The sequence below is a fragment of the Schistocerca piceifrons genome, chromosome 2, assembly GCF_021461385.2.
Source record: "Schistocerca piceifrons isolate TAMUIC-IGC-003096 chromosome 2, iqSchPice1.1, whole genome shotgun sequence".
Lineage (NCBI taxonomy): Eukaryota > Metazoa > Arthropoda > Insecta > Orthoptera > Acrididae > Schistocerca > Schistocerca piceifrons.
In genome coordinates, this window is record NC_060139.1 from 484660939 (window position 1) to 484684593 (window position 23655).

Consider the following 23655-nt stretch of genomic DNA (forward strand, 5'->3'; position numbering starts at 1 on the left):
GAAAATTGGAATAGAGATCAGCATAAACATCATTTCTGTCCTTTTTATTTCTCATGAAAACCACACATTGCATGTTGTACCACCGCACAGCAAGACCTTCAGAGGTGGTTGTCCAGATGGCTGGTCACACCGGTACCTCTAATACCCAGTAGAACATCCTCTTGCATTGATGCATGCCTGTATTCGTCATGGCATACTATTCACAAGTTCATCAAGGCACTGTGGTCCAAATTGTCCCACTCCTCAATGGTGATTCGGCGTAGGTCCCTCAGAGCGGTTGGTGAGTCATGTCATCCATAAACAGTCCTTTTCAATCTATTCCAGGCATGTTTGATAAGGTTCATGTCTGGGGGACATGCTGGCTACTCTAGTCAAGCGATGTCGTTATCCTGAAGGAAGTCATTCACAAGATGTACACACCGGGGGCGCAAATTGTCATCCATGAAGACAAATGCCTCGCCAATATGCTGCTGATACTGTTGCACTATCGGTCGGAGGATGGCTTTCACGTATCGTAACAGCTGTTACTGCACCTTCCATGACCACCAGCAGCATACACGGCCCCACATAATGGCACCCCAAAACATCAGAGAACCTCCACCTTCCTTCCCTCGTTGGACAGTGTGTCTAAGGTGTTCCGCCTGACCGCGTTGCCTCCATACATGTGTCGGAAGATTTTCTGGTTGAAGGCATATGGAACACTCATTGGTGATGAGAACATGACACTAATCCTGAGCGATCCATTCAGCATGTTGTTGGGCCCATCTGTACCACGCTGCATGGTGTTGTGGTTGCAAAGATATACCTCACCATGGATGTCACGAGTGAAGTTGCACATCATGCAGCCTATTGGGCACAGTTTGAGTCATAACATGATGTCCTGTGGCTGCACAAAAAGCATTATTCAACATGGTGGTGTTGCTGTCAGGGTTCCTCCAAGCTATAATCCGTAGGTAGCCATCATCCACTGCAGTAGTAACCTTTGGGCGGCCTGAGCGAGGCACGTCATCGACAGTTCCTGTCTCTCTGTATCTCTTCCATGTCCAAACACCGCTTTGGTTCTCTACGCGACGCCTGGACACTTCCCTTGTTGAGAGCCCTTACTGGCACAAAGTATCCATGTGGACGCGATCGAACTGCGGTATTGACCATCTAGGCATGGTAGAACTAGACAACACGAGCCGTGTACCTCCTTCCTGGTGGGATGACTGGAAGTGATCAACTATTGGACCCCCTCCGTCTAATAGGTGATGCTCATGCATGGTTGTTTACATCTTTGGGCAGGCTTAATGACATCTCTGAACAGTCAAAGGGACTGTGTCTGTGATACAATATCCACAGTCAAAGCCTGTCTTCAGGAGTTCTGGGAACCGGGGTGATGCAAAACATTTTTTGATGTGTGTGCAAGATATCAAGTAAGTAGTAACTTAAATCAGGGTAGCAGAAAAAATTATAAAATAATACATCATCTATTAGGTTGGTGCATTTTTGTTTTGCATGTTGGAATTCCAGTTGCTATGGGTTTACTTATCAATTGTCTTTTTTTTTTTAGTTCAGTGTTACTATTTGAGTTTACGTATTATTGTTTTGTCATTTAGAGATAATGAGTGGAGCTGTTGATGGTAAAAAAAATGGAGTGTCGAGCAGACAAACCTGAACATTTCTGACATTCTTCTGCATGGATTCAATATAGGAGTGAAAGCAGAAGAGGCGGCCAGAAACATTTGCGCCATGTATGGAGATAATGCCATTGGACAGGGCATGGTAAGAAAATGGTTCTCTCATTTTAAGGAGAATTGTTTTGACAATAGTGACTCTCTAGGTTCAGGAAGACCTAGGGTTTAAAGATCATTTAAAAGCATTAATCCACTGTAATACATGTCAGTGTACTCGAGAACTGACAAATGTCATGAACTGTGATCATTCAACCAGTATGTGACATTTGCATGCAGTGGTGAAGGTTCAATAATTGAGTGTGTGGGTACCACATTCTCCAAGCCAAAATCACAAAAATCACCGGGTGGTCATATGTGCATCTCTGCTTGCTCATCATGAACTGGCTTGTGAGCTACACTGACCACTCCTATCCTGTATCACTACTGGTGAAAAGAAATCATGTCTTTATGCTAACATAAGGCAAGGAAAGGAATGGTTGAACCCAAATCAAGCAATAAATCCCCATACAAAGACCTGTGTGCACCCACAAAAGATAATGTTATGCATCTGGTGGAACAGTGACAGTGTGGTGTACAATGAACTGCTTTCCCGACTTGTAACCATCACTGCTGACATTTATTGTCAACACCTGAGATATTGAGACATCTTGCAGGTGCAGTCCAAGAACAATGACCAGGGAGACTGCGTGAAGTGATGCTACTTGATGGTAATGGCCGTCCACATTCTGCTAGACTGACAAACACTATACATGAATTGGTTGGGAAGTCATTCTGCATCCACCTTATTCGCCTGGTCTTGCACCCTCAGATTTTCACCTTTTCTGCTCTCTATCAAACAGCCTTCAAAGTACTTCCTTTCCAGATAAAAATGCACTCCGAACACAGCTTGACGAGTTTTTCACCTTAAAACCATGTTATTTCTACAGTTGCAGAATTAAAAAGTTGCCCCATCAGTGGCAGACTGTTCGAGATAGTGAAGCAGAATATATTATTGATGACTAAAGTCACTGTTACGTGTGTCTGTTGCATTTATTAAACTTCTGGAAAAATGCTATGAATTTATGCACCAACCAAATACATCAGAGGTTGGGCCTTTTGGTCCGTTCCATCTGCTTCAAATTGGTCAAGCTAATCATTGGTTTATACTGTTTTAATGATTCTTCCATCTGACATATGGTTTGTGTGTAGTTTCCATCTTATCTGATGTTGTTGTATTGTGTCAGTTATGTTTTACACAAAAATGGTCGGTCAGTAACTTGATGATCATTTTTGCCCCTAGGTGTGATGACGCATTGCAAAGATTACACTTTTGCAGGTGTATTGATGTGAGGGGTTTTGTTGGGTTGGGTGAGTAGAGGGAGAAAGACATGGGAAGCAGGAGGGCGGCTTGGCAATGAGTAGCTAGCAGCTCAGATGGAGACAGCAGGTGCGCAGGACAGGAATGCAGGAGGAAGGGGCAGCAGGTGCATGAGTTAGGCCTGTGAACACAGACACTGGAACCATTGGCTTCATGAAGGTCACACGGAGGTTGGATTGAGAGGGGGTGACGGGACAGAGGAAGGGGAAACTATTGGGCTGAGGGTGTAAGAACAGTGGATTACTGGAGACTGAAGCCAGGAGGATTACAGGAGTGAATGACATATTGTAAGGAAAAATCCCGTCTGTGTAGTTCAGAAAAGTTGGTGCTGGAGGGATAAATGCAGATAGCACAGGTTGTGAAGCAGCCACTAAACTCCATTAGCCCGCTGCCCCCATAACCTCTACCACACAGTTTCCCCTACCTCTGTCATGTAATCACCTCCCATACCATGCCTCCATATCATCTTCTTCATTTCTACTGAAAGCTAGAAAAATTTTCGTTCTTTTATGTGTGCCCGTCCATGACTCAGTCCTTCCACTACTTGTAAGTGGTGTCCTTTACTTGTACAGTATTTACATTCTGCGAGATCTTTTCTTACTATACTTAACCTACTCTATGATCTGTTTGTCAATTTCTCCCTTCATTTGCCTGGACTGGTATCCTAAAAATGACACTGGTTTTGTCTTCTTAATGGAGGTCTCCAAATTGTATTCTCTGGCTCTTTTGCTATTAAAACAACTTCTTGTAGGTCATCTTCATTCCAATTAACAATTACTTGGTGTCGGACAACAAGCATCATAATAACAGCCACATTATTAAATGTTGTATTGCCTGTACCCAAGTTTTCAGATTATCATTGATATATACAGGGTAAGTCGTGTACGACTGAACACCCCCATTATTCCAGGGGCGATTGCACGTATTGGCATGCGGTTTTCAGCGAATCATAGCCAACTATGGGGCACATACATTGGTACATGCACAATTATCACAACGTTTATATTGACCGAGATAATGAGGCAAGTCCATGTTTTTTAAGTGGGACACAATACTTTTTTTACCAACATTCGAACGCTCTGGCAAAAACGCTTATAGTGATGTAACGCATGTTGCTATTGTGATTCAAACATCACTTAAAAGACGCTGGGAAATATTGTACGATTGAAGGTCGAGGCAGTCGGAAGCGGCTGCAGACTGTAAAACACGCCTCGCGCGATCCGCAGGCCGAGTTGCCGTGCTCTATGCATCATGCACCGCCTACGCTACGTAGGTAAATCGTCATCCGCCCTCTTTTAAGCAAAGTTTGAATCACAATAGCAACATGCATTACATGACTATATGTGTCTTCTCCAGAGTGTTCGAATGATGGTAAAATAAGTATAGCGTCCCATTTAAAAAACATGTACTTGCCTCATTATCTCGGTCAATATAAACATTGTGATAATTGTGCATGCACCACCGTATGTACCCCATAGTCCACTATGATTCACTGAAAACCGCATGCCGATACATGCAATCGCCCCTGGAATAAAGGGGGTGTTACGTCTTACACGACTCACCCTGTATATTAAAAATAGAAGGTGAAAGGGGGTTCCCTTGTACAACTCCTCGGTTTGTTGCATCCATATTATGTCTGCTCTCCGCTATTTTTATCTATATATTGTTATTCATATATTAACTCAGCACAACTCTTAAAGATGAAATGGAGTCCGTCTGTTTCTTAAAATTTCCTACAGTTTACTCTGATCTATTTTATAGAATGCATTTTTGTAGTCAATGAAGACAAGATATATTGGTAAATTAAATTCAAGGTGTTGTTCTATTAGTTGTGTCATACTGAAGATACAGTCTGAGCATGCTCTTTCGCAAAAACCATGTTGTGTATCTGATAATAGATTTCAGTGATTAGTGATTTCCATTTTGTTAAAACTGGGGTTCCAACATTCATGTCGATTTCTTTTTTTTTTTTTTTTTGAATTAGGCATATTAGGGCTACATTCCATTCTTCATGTATACAACCACTTTGCTGATCTTATCACATCCTAGAGTCTTCCTGTTCTTGCTACACATTACTCAAGCCTGTAGATCTTCCAATATTATTAAGCCTACATATTCATCTATACTCCACGAACCACCACAAGATGCATGACAGAGGGTATGTCCCATTGTACCAGTTATCAGGGTTTCTTCCAGTTCCATTCACGTATGGAGCATGGGAAGAACGATGGTCTGAAAGCCTCTGTGAGTGCTGTAATTATTCTAATCTTATCCTCACGATCCCTATGTGAGCAATACATAAGGGGATTGTAGTATATTCCTGGAGTCATCGTTTGAAGCCGGTTCTTGAAACTTTGTTAATAGAGTTTCTCAAGATAGTTTACGTTTACTTCAAGAGTCTTCCATTTCAGTTCCTTCAGTATCTCTGTGACACTCTCCCACAGATCAAACAAACATCTGACCATTTGTGTTGCTCTTCTCTGTATACATTCAATATCCCCCGCTAGTCCTCAATCCAGTCACAATTTTCACTTGATACCCCATATGATCATACTTTTGACAATAAGCATTGGTGTGATACTGAATCATTCGTATCTGCTTCAGTCACAGACATCTGTGTATCTTGCTCATCCAATCCAGAGTGTTTTATAGTACTGTATAGTATGATCCATATTTTGCCACTGTTGAGCAGTGTCTGACATTCTGCACGTCCACGGCCTCGCTGCAATGGAGCACTTCCTTTTACACCGATCACCTGCCACCCTACCTAAAACCTCTTTCCTCATTACCTCAGCCAGCTTCATCCTGACTCACAACTTCTTCACTTTCGAAGGCCAGACATACCAACAATTAAAGGGAACAGCCATGGGTACCTATTTATGGGTCGCTTAGAGGAAGCCTTCTTGCTTACCCATGCCTGCCAACCCAAAGTTTGGTACAGATTTATTGATGACATCTTCATGATCTGGACTCACAGTGAAGAAGAACTCCAGAATTTCCTCTCCAACCTCAACTCCTCTGGTTCCATCAGATTCACCTGGTCCTACTCCAAATCCCATGCCACTTTCCTCGACGTTGACCTCCATCTGTCCAATGGCCACATCAAACCCACCAACAAGCAACAGTACCTCCATGACGACAGCTGCCACCCATTCCATATCAAACGGTCCCTTCCCTACAGCCTAGTTCTTCGTGGCAAACGAATCTGCTCCTGAATCCCTGAACCATTACACCAACAACCTGAAAACAGCTTTCACATCTCGCAACTACCCTCCCGACCTGGTACAGAAGCAAATAATCAGAGCCACTTCCTCATCCCCTCAAACCCAGAACCTCCCACAGAAGAACCCCAAAAGTGCCCCCACTTGTGACAGGATATTTTCCGGGACTGGATCAGACTCTGAATGTGGCTCTCCAGCAGGATATGACTTCCTCAAATCCTGCCCTGAAATGAGATCCATCCTTCATGAAATCCTCCCCACTCCACCACGAGTGTCTTTCCGCTGTCCACCTAACCTTCATAACCTCTTGGTTCATCCCTATGAAATCCCCAAACCACCTTCCCTACCCTCTGGCTCCTACCCTTGTAACCGCCCCCCGGTATAAAACCTGTCCCATGCACTGTCCCACATCCCTCAGACCCAGCATTCACACTTGATACGGACCAGGAGGTCACACGCATCTTGGCCCAACCAGCGCGCAACAACATCCGACAAGCTAGTACAGCAGAAATCAAATGGGCCATCATGCACACCACAGCTAGGAAGGCCCCTGGTCACGATGGCATTCAAAACCGTGTCCTCCAGGAGTTCACGGACAAAGCTGTAGACTACCTAGCACACATTACGAATGCCATACTCAAACACCAACACTTCCCCGCCTTTTGGAAGACGGCCAAGGTCCTGATGTTCAGGAAGCCGGGGAAAGACCACTCCCTCCCACAAAATTACCGACCCATCAGTCTGCTGAGCGCGCTCAGCAAGATCGTTGAGAAGGTAATATTAAAACGACTCACCAGGCACTGCATCACAAACGACACCCTGAGACCGGAGCAATTCGGTTTCAGGAATCACCACTCAACAACACAACAACTCCTCCGCGTCGTTGAATACATAACACACGGATACAACACAAGCAAGGCAACTGGGGCGGTGTTCCTGGACATCGAAAAGGCTTTCGATCGTCTATGGCACAACGGCCTAATACGCAAACTCAGTGACGCAGGGTTCCCCGACGGGCTCGTACGTCTCATACACTCATATCTCACGGACAGGAGTTTCAACACTGACGTGCAGGGCAAACAATCGACACGACATGGTATACGGGCAGGAGTACCCCAAGGAAGCATCCTAGGGCCCTTACTGTTTAACCTCTACATCAACGACCTCCCAGCTACACATAACACGACGGTAGCAATCTACGCGGATGACACTGCCATCCTTGCGCAAGATTGGAAGCCGTCTAACATTAACTCACGACTACAGACCGCACTCAGAACGGCGGAGCCTTGGCTGGTGAAATGGCGTGTTAGAGTAAACGTCGACAAGTGCGAGGCCGTTCTGTTCACTAGAAGACCGAAGCAACTGCGCAAACATCAGCACTGCAACCCAATAACACTACACACACGCCCAATACGTTTCCGCGAGAAGGTCAAATACCTCGGTGTCTGGCTGGACAGGAAACTACTCTGGGGGGACCACATTCAACACGTGACCAACAAAGCTAACGCGAGGCTCAAACAACTCTACCCTATGCTTAACAGGCGTAGCACACTAAACAGGAGGGTGTCTAGGTCCATGTACATGACACTTATTAGACCCCTGATGACGTACGCAGCCCCTGTCTGGGGATACGCTGCGCCAACTCGCCTGCGCCGTCTGCAGCTCATACAGAACAAAGTACTCAAAATCATAAGCAACGCTCCGCGCTACACACGCATCGCGGATCTTCACCGGGAATACCGGCTAGATACTATCTTGCAGGTATTCCAAAAACTCTCCACACGACTGTACAATAACACGAGACACTCGCGCAACCCGTTTATCCTTTCTCTGGGTAACTACGACCACAACCATAGATGGAAGCATAACAGACCAAAGACATTACTGGCTAGGAACTGAACATCTATGGTCTATAGAACGCTAACACGACGGTACTGGCGAGCCCCTGCAACACAGTTATTACTGGAAACCCAGATGTGCGACTAGCCGAAAAACAGGCAACCGCAGGGAAACCGTACTGTACACAGCACGCAAACCAGCCACACACACCCCCCTACACAGTCCGTGAGCCGATGTATGACCGATCTCCCACTAATCCACAACGACCTTGAACTGTTGCAGGGACGCAGCAACTGCAGCAAGCGCCGCAACAAGCTCCAACAACGACAAAGGTAACGATGCACGATACCTCGAACTAACACAACCACACCTTGCATGCACTGTCGCAGATAGCAAGCCGCTACTGCCCTTACTACCCGTCCTACTGTCGCAGAGGTTTTTTTCCCTTGGCGCTGGCCTTGGCACTTTTTTTCCTCTGCTCTTACAACCGCTACCCTTCGATCGCTTTTGACCACTTCTATCTCCTGATGGACCATGTTAATGAGTAGTCTTACCCAGACGCATGGATAACATCACAGCCTGCATCCTGTGACGCCTTGATTCAAAACTAACATGCATACGGAGGTGACAGTAGAACTTTTGTGTTGGTCACCACGTTGGTGCGGGCGTGGAGGGGCCCCATCCTTTGTAAATTTGTAAATGTAAATGTCCCACCACCACCTACTCCAGTCCTGTAACCCGGAAGGTGCACACGATCAAAGGCAGAGCCACGTGTGAAAGCACCCACGTGATTTACCAACTGATTTGCCTACACTGTGAAGCTTTCTATGTGGGAATGACCAGCAACAAACTGTCCATTCACATGAATGGACACAGGCAGACAGTGTTTGCTGGGAATGAGGATCACCCTATGGCTAAACATGGCTTAGTGCACAGCCAGCACATCTTGGCACAGTGTTACACTGTCCGGGTTATCTGGATACTTCCCACTAACACCAACCTATCAGAACTCCGGAGATGGGAACTTGCCCTTCAATATATCCTCTCTTCCCGTTACCCACCAGGCCTCAACCTCCGCTAATTTCGAGTTGCCGCTGCTCCTACCTCACCTGTCATTCAACAACATCTTTGCCTCTGTACTTCCACCTCGACTGACATCTCTGCCCAAAATCTTTGCCTTTACATATGTCTGCTTGTGTCTGTATATGTGCGGATGGATATGTGTGTGTGTGCGAGTGTATACCCATCCCTTTTCCTCCCTAAGGTAAGTCTTTCCGCTCCCGGGATTGGAATGACTCCTTACCTTCTCCCTTAAAACCCACATCCTTTCGTCTCTCCCTCTCCTTCCATCATTCCTGATGAAGAAACCGTGGGTTGCAAAAGCTTGAATTTTGTGTGTGTGTGTTTGTGTTTGTTAGTGTCTCTATCAACATACCAACGCTTTTGTTTGGTGATTTACATCATATTTGTTTTTTTTATATATATAAGGTCGTGGTCATCTTTACGAATCAACACATTGATTTTTTTCTTACACATTTTGCATTACCTTTACATGAGCTGTAAAGTAAATTCTGTAACAGAGTTTTACGAAACTAGGCTCATGATAAGCTGCCACATAAAGACAGAATATAGTTTCAACATTTCAACTAATTTCTTTTCCTTCTCTGGCTTATCTCATGCAAACTCATTTTTTTTTTTCTATGCAATTTATTACACTTAATTTTCTGCCTGTTTATGACCTGAAAGAGCTGTCCATGCTGCAATTTCTTCTTTAAGGTGACAGTTTGTTTTCTATAAAGTGTGAGCTGGGTGTCAATGCCAGCTGTGGCGGCATTACAAATGAAGTTCTACTTTAATCACAGTACAGGTATTTCCCATGTCAGTAATTTACTTCTAATATTTTTGAAATAGGAGCTTGCCAGTCTTGTGTTCAACTTTATATACAGCCATAAACACCTCTCTGTACTAGTATTTTTGGTCCACAACAACTTTCTCAATTAACAAATATAATTTTGCTTATAAGAGACTTATAATGTCCTACTTTTGCAAACAGATACTTCTACTGAGGAAACTGGAAGACCACTTAGCGGAGAACAAAACAAAATTAATCAAAAATCAAGAGAATGAAAAATGGTTGTCTGTTCCTGAACAAGCAAGCAGCTACAAGGACCAGTGGATAACACATCTGAAGAGTAACCTGGAGGATAAAATTATGACTAACTTTGGCACTTCGACTTGAGTTTATGAAATGGACTTAAAAATGTCAATTTTCATTTTTTTTTAATTTATTGGACAATCAGTTCCCACAGTTTCAATAATGACATCACATCCTAAGCACCTGAAAAATAATTAAATGTGTCAAGCAATCTTCCTGCCACATCCAATCTTTGAAGCAACAGTTTAATATCTACAAGCTCAGAGAGACAACAATCCCTACATTCAGACGGAGAGGCTTCCAAATTGTATATAGCAAATCCTATACTTCTAAAAAAGTGTGTTCATGGCAAGACCTAGAATCCAAACGAGTCTCTAAACTCGCTCATATGATTAAATACCTTACAACCACCTACAGTTGTCAGAGTTGCAACTTATGAAGCAGTTCTTGTATTTAATGATGGAGCTGTAGGGAGGATGAAGGTATTTGAGAGCATGGGCTTTAAGAGAGGAAATTTCACTCAAGACATATTGAGAAAAATAGATTTACAGCACCTCTCTGCAGCTGAAAGGTCAACTGAAGACTTATCAAAGGAAAGAAGGCAGGGAACAAGAAACCACAAGAGAAGCCTTGAAGGTAAAGAGGACCCTGAATACAAATCTGGCACCTTCTAAAGAGGTAACATACGAAAAAAGGTAGGTTCAGCTTTAAATTGCATTTCCTGAAAATCGTGTTTATGAACCTTTTTCTCTCAGAATCTGTGAAAGCTACAATTATGAAATTTTGTACACTTATCACTATAAACCCAATAACTGCTGTCTCAATAGTAAATTTGGAAATTCTGAATGTAAGCTGATATATACTGTGAGATCAAAAGTATCCAGACACCCCAAAACATATGTTTTTTCATATTAGGTGCATTGTCCTCCCACCTACTGCCAGGTACTCCATATCAGCGGCCTCAGTAGTCATTAGACATCGTGAGAGAGCAAAATGGGGCGCTCCGCAGAACTCACAGACTTCAAGTGTGGCAGGTGATTGGATGTCACTTGTGTCATACATCTGTACACAAGATTTCCACACGCCTAAACATTCCTAGGTCCAGTTTCTGATGTGATAGTGAAGGGACACATACAGCACAAAAGTGTACAGGCCGACTTCGTCTGTTGACCGACAGAGACCACCGACAGTTGAAGAGGGTCGTAATGTGTAATAGGCAGACATCTATTCACACCATCACACAGAAATTCCAAACTGCATCAAGACCCACTGCAAATACTATGAGAGTTAGGCGGCAGGTGAGAAACTTGGATTTCATCTACATCTACATCCATACTCCGCAAGCCACCTGACGGCGTGTGGCGGAGGGTACCTTGAGTACCTCTATCAGTTCTCCCTTCTATTCCAGTCTCGTATTGTTCGTGGAAAGGAGGATTGTCGGTATGCCTCTGTGTGGGCTCTAATCTCTCTGATTTTATCCTCATGGTCTCTTCGCGAGATATACGTAGGAGGGAGCAATATACTGCTTCACTCCTCGGTGAAGGTATGTGCTCGAAACTTCAACAAAAGCCTGTACTGAGCTACTGAGTGTCTCTCCTGCAGAGTCTTCCACTGGAGTTTATCTATCATCTCCATAACGCTTTCGCGATTACTAAATGATCCCGTAACGAAGCACGCTGCTCTCCGTTGGATCTTCTCTATCTCTTCTATCAACCCTATCGGGTATGGATCCCACACTCGTGAGCAGTATTCAAGCAGTGGGCGAACAAGTGTGCTGTAACCTACTTCCTTTGTTTTCGGATTACATTTCCTTAGGAATCTTCTAATGAATCTCAGTCTGGCATCTGCTTTACCGACGATCAACTGTATACGATCATTCCATTTTAAATCACTCCTAATGCGTACTCCTAGATAATTTATGGAATTAACTGCTTCCAGTTGCTGACCTGCTATACTGTAGCTAAATGATAGGGATCTTCCTTTCTATGTATCCACAGCACATTACACTCGTCTACATTGAGATTCAATTGCCATTCCCTGCACCATGCGTCAATTTTGCTGCAGATCCTCCTGCATTTCAGTACAATTTACCATTGTTACAACCTCTCAATATACCACAGCATCATCCACAAAAAGCCTCAGTGAACTTCCGATGTTATCCGCAAGGTCATTTATGTATATTGTGAATAGCAACGGTCCTACGACACTCCCCTGCGGCACACCCGAAATCACTCTTACTTCGGAAGACTTCTCTCCATTGAGAGTGACATGCTCCGTTCTGTTATCTAGGTACTCTTCAATCCAGTCACACAATTTGTCTGATAGTCTATATGCTCTTACTTTGTTCATTAACCAACTGTGGGGAACTGTATCGAACACCTTGCGGAAGTCAAGAAACACGGCACCTACCTGTGAACCCATGTCTATGGCCCTCTGAGTCTCGTGGACGAATAGCGCGAGCTGGGTTTCACACGATCGTCTTTTTCGAAACCCATGCTGATTCCTACAGAGTAGATTTCTAGTCTCCAGAAAAGTCATTATACTCGAACATAATAGGTATTCCAAAATTCTACAACTGATCGACGTTAGAGATATAGGTCTATAGTTCTGCACATCTGTTCGACATCCCTTCTTGAAAACGGGGATGACCTGTGCCCTATTCCAATCTTTTGGAACCCTATGCTCTTCTAGAGACCTACGGTACACCGCTGCAAGAAAGGGGGGGGGGGGGGGGCAAGTTCCTTCGCGTACTCTGTGTAAAATCGAACTGGTATCCCATCAGGTCCAGCAGCCTTTCATCTTTTGAGCGATCTTAATTGTTTCTCTATCCCTGTCGCAGGTTCGAATCCTGCCTCGGGCATGGATGTGTGTGATGTCCTTAGGTTAGTTCGGTTTAAGGAGTTCTAAGTTCTAGGGGACTGATGACCTTAGAAGTTAAGTCCCATAGTGCTCAGAGCCATGTGAACCAGTTTTTCTATCCCAGTTGTCTATTTCGATATCTACCATTTTGTCACCTGTGCGACAATCTAGAGAAGGAACTACAGTGCAGTCTTCCTCTGTGAAAAGACATTTAGTATTTCGGCCTTTAGTCTGTCATCCTCTGTTTCAGTACCATTTGGGTCACAGAGTGTCTGGACATTTTGTTTTGATCCACCTACCGCTTTGACATAAGACCAAAATTTCTTAGGATTTTCTGCCAAGTCAGTACATAGAACCTTACTTTCGAATTCATTGAATGCCTCTAGCATAGCCCTCCTCACATTACATTTTGCTTTGCGTAATTTTTGTTTGTCTGCAAGGCTTTGGCTCTATTTATGTTTGCTGTGAAGTTCCCTTTGCTTCTGTAGCAGTTTTCTAACTCTTTTCCATCTCTTACGATCTTGCTTGGCACATACTCATCTAATGCATATTGTACGATGCTTTTGAACTTTGTCCACTGATCGTCAACACTATCTGTACTTGAGACAAAACTTTTGTGTTGAGCCGTCAAGTACTCTGAAATCTGCTTTTTGTCACTTTTGCTAAACAGAAAAATCTTCCTACCTTTTTTAATATTTCTATTTACGGCTGAAATCATCGATGCAGTAACCGCTTTATGATCGCTGATTCCCTGTTCTGTGTTAACTGTTTCAAATAGTTTGGGTCTGTTTGTCACCAGAAGGTCTAACATGTTATCGCCACGAGTCGGTTCTCTGTTTAACTGCTCAAGGTAGTTTTCAGATAAAGCACTTAAAAAAATTTCACTGGATTCTTTGTCCCTGCCACCCGTTATGAACGTTTGAGTCTCCCAGTCTATATCTGGCAAATTAAAATCTCCACCCAGAACTATAACATGGTGGGGAAATCTACTCAAAATATTTTCCAAATTTTCCTTCAGGTGCTCTGCCACAACAGCTGCTGAGCCAGGGGGCCTATAGAGACATCCAATTACCATGTTTGAGCCTTCTTTAACCGTGACCTTCACCCAAATTATTTCACACTTCGGATCTCCGTCAATTTCCTTCGATACTATAGCACTTTTTATCGCTATAAACACGCCTCCCCCTTCACTGTCCAGCCTATCTCTGTGGTATACATTCCAATCTGAGTTTAGAATTTCATTACTGTTTACATCTGGTTTCAGCCAACTTTCTGTCCCTAATACTATGTGGGCATTTTGACCGTTTATTAGTGAGAGCAGTTCTGGGACCTTTCTATAGACGCTCCTGCAGTTTACCATTACCACATTAATATTGTTATTCCCTGTTGCGTTTTGCCTACTACTACCTTGCCGCATCTCAGGAGGCGTCTTTTTGGGCCTAGGGAGGGAATTCTCTAACCTAAAAAACCCACATGTGCACTCCACATGTACTCTGCTACCCTTGTAGCCGCTTCCTGCGTGTAGTGCACGCTTGACCTATTCAGGGGAACCTTACATTTCTCCACCCGATGGCGGAGGTCGAGAAATTTGCACCCCAGATCTCCGCAGAATCATCTGAGCTTCTGGTTTAAGCCTTCCACTCGGCTCCAAACCACAGGACTGTGATCGGTTCTGGGAACGATACTACAAATCGTTAGCTCAGATTCCACCCTGTGAGCGAGGCTTTCTGCCTTCACCAACTCCGCCAACCGCCTGTACACACTGAGGATGACCTCTGAACCCAGACGGCAGGATCATTGGTGCCAACATGAGCAACAATTTGCAGTCGGGCGCACCCAGTGCTCTCTATCGTCTCCGGCAGGGCCTCCTCCACGTCTCGGATGAGACCCCCCGGCAAGCAGACAGAGTGAACACTGGCCTTCTTCCCCAACCTTTCCGCTATTTCCCCTAAGGGGCTCCATCACCTGCCTAACGTTGGAGCTCCCAATCACTAATAAACCCCTCCCCCATGTGCCTGCTTGGACCTTGCTGAAGGAGCGGCCACATGTCCACTCACAGGCAGAGCGAGTGATGCCACATGGCCAGTCTCCACACTGACCCTCCGCCTCATGCGCCGCGAATGCCGCCTACCATGCCACTCCCCTTAGGGAGAGGTTGGCCCAACCGCACCCGGTACCCGTGAAGATGTCTCGACAGCAGGGACCGTGGGTGAAGCATGTAACACCTGGGGTGTACCATGCGACGCACCCGACTCCCCACTGCCGCTACACTCCGAGGGAGCAGCCTGAAGACGGATGAACGCGGCCATCAACACAACCAGCTGTTCACAAACAGTGGCCAGCTCCTCCTGCGTCCATACACAGCAGTCACACATCCTATCCATCCTAAGAAATCAATTTACTGTAGAGAGTTAATCAACTTTTAACTAGACTGCTAATTCACTAAAGGTGGCTGATAGCTGACTAAAACTGTGATTACTAGACACTTCTTGTTGAAAACAATGAAAATAGCACTACCTGTCTCTGGACTGTATTCAAAACAAACACTAGCACTACTGGCACTATGGCTGACTAAAGGGACTCTCTCTGACTGTATTCAAAACAAACACGAAATCTACGGAACACTATTACTAGCACTCGAAAATTAAAGCTTACTAAAAGCAAAAACACACGAAAGAAGAAGTGACAAGTAAGAAAAATACAGTTAATGCTTAAATTAACATAGCTCGCTGCACAGCAGACGTGGTCGAGTGGCTGCTCATAAGCCATACATCATGTCCATAAATGCCAAACGATGTCTCGATTGGTGTAAGGAGCATAAACATTGGACGACTGAACGATGGAAAAACGTTGTGTGGGATGACGAATCACAGTACACAGTATGGCAATCTGATGTTAGGGTGAGGGTATGGCAAATGCCCGGTGAACGTCATCTGCCAGCGTGTGCAGAGGCAACAGTAAAGTTCAGAAGCGGCAGTGTGATGGTGTGGTCATGTTTTTCATGGAGGGGGCTTACACCCCTTGTTGTTTTGCATGGAATTATCACAGCACAGGCTTACATTGATGATTTAAGCACCTTCTTGCTTCCCACTGTTGAAGAGTAATTCATGGATGGTGATTGCATCTTTCAACACGATTGAGCACCTGTTCATAATGCACGTCTGTGGCAGAGTGGTTACATGACAATAACATCCCTGTAATGGACTGGCCTGCACAGAGTCCTGACCTGAATCCCGAAGTACACCTTTGGGATGTTTTTGAATGCAGACTTCGTACCAGGCCTCACCGACCATCATCGATACCTCTCCTCAGTGCAGTACTTCCTGAAAAATGGGCTGCCATTCCCAAGAAACATTCCAGTACCTGATTGAATGTATGCTTGCTAGATTGGAAGCTGTCATCAAGGGTAAGGGTGGGCCAACACAAGTATTACTGATGGAGAGCACCACAAACTTTTAAGTCATTTTCAGCCAAGTGTCCGGATACTTTTGATCACATAGTGTACGTGACTAACTGCTCAGAAATTTGCAAGCATTTCATGTTGTGCTTACAGAATTATAATAAAAAAAAATATTAAAATTCTCCTATGTGATACTTTCAAAAAGCGCCAACATAAAATCTTAGTATAAGCAAAGAGATTAAAAAAGAGAAAATTTTGTAGAAATCTCTCTACTAGTTTCTGAGAAAAAGATACATACATTATTTTTTGAAAAAAAATTTTTAAATTCCATAAAAAGTTAAATACATATAATGCATGGAACTTAACAGTAAATGTGTTAATTTCATGTAAAGCATGATACAAAATTTCAGTACCATATCTTCAAAATTGTGGATCTGGTGAATCTTTCAAATAGTGTGTTTTTCCATGAACATCCCTCCTTAACAAGATGTTTACTTCAACTACAGCGTTTCATAAATACTTAATGCTGATCTATGTTATGGGTCCCAGATTAAAATTGTAGATCACTTTAAAAGAAACAAAATAAGATGGTTAATAAATTGGAGGAAGGACAGTTAAAATACTATGGTATCAAAGTAACTTCCCACATCCAATGTTGTATCATATGGAATAATGTTCTTTCCTCTCCCTTCCATCAAATAATTCAATATAATGTAATTGAAATCTGTAATACACAAAATAAGAATGGAATACAATGTTTTGAGTTAATTGCACTGTCAAAAAAATTGTACAAAGTTGGTCAAATGGAGGTCACCACATGTATGAAACCAAGAACAAGAAATGCTCCAATTAACTTGTTACGACATACCTGCCCCACTAATCCTATATTCTGTGATCTTTGAACCAATGACTTTGTTAAAATGTTAATGTCTTGTCGGCGACTTGACACATTTGTTCATTACTTTACTGTCACAGAATCAATTAGGAGCTCATACACAAGATCATCAACTAGTTAAGCTATAGCTTCTGATACGAAAATGTCTCCGCCGTCCATCAACATGATACTGCAACATCTCTTCTGATAAAAATTTTGTTAGTGTTGAAATTGTACAGTAACGTATTTGCCTAGACAAAAATTCTGCAAGTGAAACCGATTGTAGATTTTAACAGACTTCCCAACTGCTTAAAATTCCATTTAATTTGTAAGCAGCTAATGCCATACAAATGCTGCAATAAGTATAAGAACGCAACCTTTTCTTTCTTTGAATGGGGATCCGGCTACTAATTACCATGAAGAAGAAAATCAGCTGTGGTTCTTTCTTCGTCATGTGCACGGATATTTAATCTTGGTTTTACAACTGAGATTGTGTCTTGAAAACTTACATACTTAGTTCATCAAGGGCGGAAATAATCAAATTTTTTTCTTCGGGTTTTAGTCCCGGTGCTGACAGCTGATACTTCGGAGGTGCTGTAGATGGGTATTCGGGTGGCAATATGAAATATAATGTGATCTCTTGACCACATTCCTTTAAGCTGATGCTGTACGATCGATTCACTTCGTCTTCCACTTTCCAGTCATCTCCATATATTGATGCCAGCGCCTCAATTTCGTCCGCCTAAGGGTCATGTTTTCACAAAATATAATCAAATATTACAATTCTGTGTAAGCTGCATGGGTACACTTTACAAGGAAAGACACGTGTTTTGTGTCCACCCCGAAATGGAATGCTGTGCAGGTAACCAACAGTCCATTCCTTGTAAAGTTTACAGCAAATACATTAATGTGTAACCTGCTTTGTGACATTATCTTCCATTGCCAGTTGTCCTCCCACGCCGATGTCAGATAGATAGCATCTTAACTGAAGGACTGAACGTCACGAAGTCATGTAACACTCAACACTAACGTCATGGGTATCAAGATATATATATCAGAGATGAACAAAAATTCAACTGTTATAAATCTTAACCTATACAAAGTTCATTGGGAAAACAAACTTTCATTTTTCTTTATTGTAATTTCAATGGCACACAATCACGTGGACTGACAGCAGATACAAACATTTCACTCAAAGATGACCAGTGTTTATTTCCTTAACAAAGTATGATCTCCCACAAACTTGACCCTTCGACCATAGATACTATTATAGGCATAAGCCAACGACCTATATAGTTTATATCATAGAGTAATTATATCAACGACCTATATAAAAGTTTATATACCTTCTTGGCATAAGCTATAGAGTATAAATTTCTAAGTAGTGAGCAGTCGGATGTGCACTATTTAATTCCGTTCGCTACATCTGCTGCAGCTCGCCAGCTCAAGTCACGTGATTTTGGAACGACTTGTTTGATTTTAATTTTGTGTCTTACAGCGCTGCAGCGCGCTAATTCAAGCTCGCCGGTGTGTGTGTGTGTGTGTGTGTGCTGTGCGCGTGTGTCAGTGCAGTGGTGTGCGGTCGCAATTACTTTACGCGACGTTGGTGTAGTTCCGCGCCCAGCCTCTAGAGGCGCTGTGTTTTCTTTTATATACGTTCTGTTTATTGTTATTATTCCTTGTTTTTTTTTTTAGTTAGTGAGTAGTTCCGTGCCTCCTGACTTGTGTGGACGAGTATTGTTTCCTCTCCTAATTACGGAAGTTTTCCGAGGATTAAGGATACTCTGTATAGGCCGGAAGCAAATTTTATAGCTCCGATCTGTCCATGCATGCCGGGCGTCGCCAGATGCGCGCTCGCAATAAAGTTATTGTTACTCAGCTGAAGGTCTTCATTTTTCCGAATCACGTTAAGCAAAGGTCGGACAGCCACCAGTTTAGCTGTACCCGACAAGTGGTGACCCCGACGTGATCCAAGCAGAGACCAAGTGATTAAGAAGAAGCAGCCGTGAGCTACGCAAGGAACGAGCGCATAATGACCGAACAGCAGGCCGTCTCCAGGATTGCAGTCCGTTTGCCGCCGTTCTGGCCCGACAACCCGGTACTCTGGTTCGCGCAGGCAGAGGCAAGTTTTAGCTGCGCTGGAATAACGGTCGAAGCAACTAAATTTGCGCTGATTGTGAGCCAACTCGACCAACGTTATGCAGCCGAGGTGCAGGACATAATCACAGCACCGCCCGAGGCTGGAGCTTATGCCAGGCTAAAATCAGAGTTGATTCGACGGGTGGCCGCGTCGCAAGAGGACCGGATACGTCAGGTTCTGACACAGGAAGAAATTGGCGACAGGAAGCCTTCTCAATACCTGCGACATCTGCGCAGCAAAGTTGACACCGTTACTGTGCCAGACAGTCTGCTCAGAACGCTGTGGAGCAGTAGGTTGCCGCCGCAAATAAAAGCCATAATCGCCTAACAAATGGACATGCCGTTGGATGACGTGGCGCAGCTAGCAGACCGGATTCAGGACGCGATCACACCGGCTCCGGTCAGCGCAGTCGCGGCGTTGGACAACAGTGCGAACAGTACCGCGTCTGTAGCACGAGCCGACCATGATTCTCTCGCTGCCAAGGTTGAGCTTTTGTGCGCCCAGGTCAGTGCGCAGCTGGCACGTGACGACGACAATAATAGAAGAAGCCGATACAGACGGCGGCGTTCGAGAAGCAGATCTTCCGGCGGTACCAACACTCCGCAAGGCGAGGTACCGTTGTGCTGGTACCACCGACGATTCGGCGATCAGGCAAGGAAGTGCACATCGCCATGCTCGCACCCAAACGCCACCGGCGGTCGACAATAGGCGCAACCGACTGCCAGTTATCCTCCAAGCGCCTGTTCGTTACCGATAGGAGTTCCGGCGTTAAGTTTTTAATAGACACTGGGTCGGACCTGAGTATCATACATCGTTGCCGGCCGCCAACTGCCTTCCGTCTGACGGCTGGCAACAATTCTTCCATCGCAACATATGGCACACAGAGGATGGAGCTTAATCTCGGCCTACGTCGCGCGTACTAGTGGAATTTTACAGTGGCTGACGTCACGGAGGCGATCGTCGGGGCTGATCTCCTCGCGCACTACCACCTGCTGCCGGACGTCGCGAACGCACGCTTGGTAGACAGCGTCACTGGCTTAGCAGTCACGGGTTTCCGTCGCAACACCGCAACGCACAGTGCCAAGTTGGTCCATGCTACGGAGGGTGAGTACACTGAATTACTGCTTAACTATCCGAACTTGACCAGGCCGCCTGGCGCTCCCAGGTTCATACCACATGGCACGGTGCATCACATTCAAACGACTGATGGTCCCCCAGTAGCATGCCGACCTAGGCGTCTCGCTCCGGACCGATTGAAGATAGCGAAGGCAGAATTTGACGCCATGATTCACGAGGGCATAATGCGGACAGATATCCCGTTCCGTTACTGAGGGATTATAATCACGCTTTACATGGTGCCACGGTGTTCACAGTTCTGGACTGTGCTAAAGCGTATACACAGATTCCGGTGGCCAATGACGACATTCCAAAGACTGCAATAATAACGCCTTTCGGTTTATTTGAAAGCAAATTTATGACTTTCGGTTTACGCAATGCCGCTCAGACCTGGCAAAGGTCTATAGACTCGGTTCTCCAGGGGCTGCCGTTCTGTTTCGCCTACCTGGACGATGTGTTGGTGTCCTCTGCTCACCGCGATCAACACCGACAACATCTGCGAGAGATTTTCGAGCGATTGGTGCGTTACGGTGTCGTCTTGAACGTGGACAAGTGTGTTTTTGGGCAGTCAGAGGTGACATTTCTTGGCCATAAGATTTCTGCTGAAGGCTCTCTTCCTCTGTCCGAGAAGGTGGACGCTATCTTGCAGCTACCCCGACCAACTACGATCAAAGAATTACGTCGTTTTTTGGGGATGCTCAATTTTTATCGACGACACCTTCCTCACGCTGCGGAGCTGCAGGAACCTTTGACGGCGGCATTATCAGGCCCTAAAGTAAATAGCAAGTCTTTGATACAGTGGACAGAGGACATGTGTTCTGCGTTCGAGGCAACAAAGAGGAGCATGGCCGACGCGGCGCTTCTCGCACACCCACGGCTCGACACGCCATTAGCAATTGTCGTAGATGCGAGCCAGACGGCGATCGGTGCCGCGTTACAACAATGGTCCGACAACGCATGGCAGCCACTGGCGTATTATTCCCACAAGCTTTCGCCTGCACAGAGAAAATGGAGCACATACGACCGTGAGCTCCTGGCGGTATACCAAGCAGTGAAATATTTCCGCCCCCAAGTGGAAGCGCGAACTTTCACGATATATACAGACCACAAACCACTCACGTTCGCCTTCCGTCGGAATAGTGTCAACTGCTCTCCCCGTCAATTTCATCACCTTGAGTTTGTGGCCCAGTTTACTACCGACATTAGACATATTTCTGGGATCGACAACATTGTTGCGGATTGCCTTTCACGGATCAGCAGTGTTTCCAGTACCATAGACTTTCCTGCACTGGCACAGGCACAGAGAGACGACGAAGAACTCCTTGCCTATGTTAAAGACGCGGCTTCCGCATTGCAACTGAAACTCGTTGATGTTCCGGGGGAAGATACACAGCTATACTGCGACGTTTCTCGCGGCCGACCTCGTCCCTTCCTGACGCCGGCTTTTAGAAGACAAGCCTTTGATATAGTACATGGATTGTGCCATCCCAGGGTACGCCCGACATTCCGCCTAGTATCGCAACATTTCGTGTGGCCAGGCATGCAAAAAGACTGCCACGAGTGGGTCCAATCTTGTCTTCAGTGCCAACGCTGCAAGATTAACCGCCATGTACACGCACCGATCGGCGATTTTCCGGATACCACCGCCCGCTTTGCCCACGTTCATTTAGATGTAGTCGGACCACTTCCACCTTCGAACGGGCAAAGATATCTGTTTACAATGATCGACCGTTTTACACGTTGGCCGGAGGCAGTGCCGGTGGATAATATCACAGCAGACACATTAGCTTCCGCTTTTGCAATGACTTGGTTGGCAAGATTTGGATGCCCACTACATATTACCACTGACCGCGGACGGCAATTTGAATCAGACCTGTTCTCACAGCTGGCCAAGTTTTGTGGTTACACCCACCATAAGACCACAAGTTATCACCCAGCAAGCAACGGAATGATCGAACGCTGGCACCGTTGTTTGAAGGCCGCGCTGATGTGCCACGAAGAAACCTGGACAACCGCACTACAAGTGGTCTTATTAGGCTTACGGACGACTTTCAAAGCAGACCTGGGGTCGTCAGCGGCAGAACTGGTTTATGGAGAAACACTGCGCCTTCCTGGTGACTTTGTAGACGCTGATGCCACAGAGACAGTTGCTACTGCCCAGCCGGATTTCTTGCGACGATTGAGGGACCATGTATCAAAGATTCGCCCTCCGAAAGCCACACTTCATGGCAGGCCGCCCACTTTCGTGCACCAGGACCTGGAACAATGTCGTCACGTCATGCTCCGCACTGAGGGCGTTAAACCGCATCTACAAGCTCCTTATTCTGGTCCATATGAAGTGCTACGGCACAGTGCCCACACCATGGATATCCTAGTGAACGGCAAAACCACGACTGTTGCGTTGAATCGGGTTAAACCTGCGTATGTTTTTCCTGACACCCCACTAGCGGCACCTCGTCATAGGCATCCACCTACCGCTGTTCCAGACACTGACGCCACATCTCCGGCGCCGGCTCTTCAACATCCGCCGCCCAACGCAGCACAACATCCACCTCCTGACGTTGTTCCTCCTCCTCCGACGAGGACGACCCGTTCTGGACGTCGGGTGCACTTTCCGGCGCGGTATCTCGACGCCGACGCTCCGCTTCCGCCCGGGGGGCTGATGTAGCGACGCTGCAGCGCGCTAATTCAAGCTCGCCGGTGTGCGTGTGTGCTGTGCGCGTGTGTCAGTGCAGTGGTGTGCGGTCGCAATTACTTTACGCGACGTTGGTGTAGTTCCGCGCCCAGCCTCTAGAGGCGCTGTGTTTTCTATCTTTTATATACGTTCTGTTTATTGTTATTATTCCTTGTTTTTTTGAGTTGGTGACTAGTTCCATGCCCCCTGACTTGTGTGGACGAGTACTGTTTCCTCTCCTAATTACGGAAGTTTTCCGAGGATTAAGGATACTCTGTATAGGCTGGAAGCAAATTTTATAGCTCCGATCTGTCCATGCATGCCGGGCGTCGCCAGATGCGCGC

The 23655-nt window shown here is 45.3% G+C and overlaps 1 protein-coding gene across 1 annotated transcript in view; it reads right to left on the reverse strand.

Moving 5' to 3' along the window:
• The window catches only part of LOC124777469 (protein IMPACT-like), a 56389-nt gene extending 37931 nt beyond the window's left edge, over positions 1-18458 (reverse strand). The window contains exons 1-2 of the mRNA XM_047252894.1: positions 18298-18458; positions 17891-18123 (exon numbers count right to left, since the gene is read on the reverse strand). Coding sequence (XP_047108850.1) covers positions 17891-18123; positions 18298-18321 — 257 coding nt within the window. The 5' untranslated portion in view covers positions 18322-18458. The remainder of the gene's footprint in view (positions 1-17890; positions 18124-18297) is intronic.
• Between the last annotated feature and the right edge of the window lie 5197 nt (positions 18459-23655).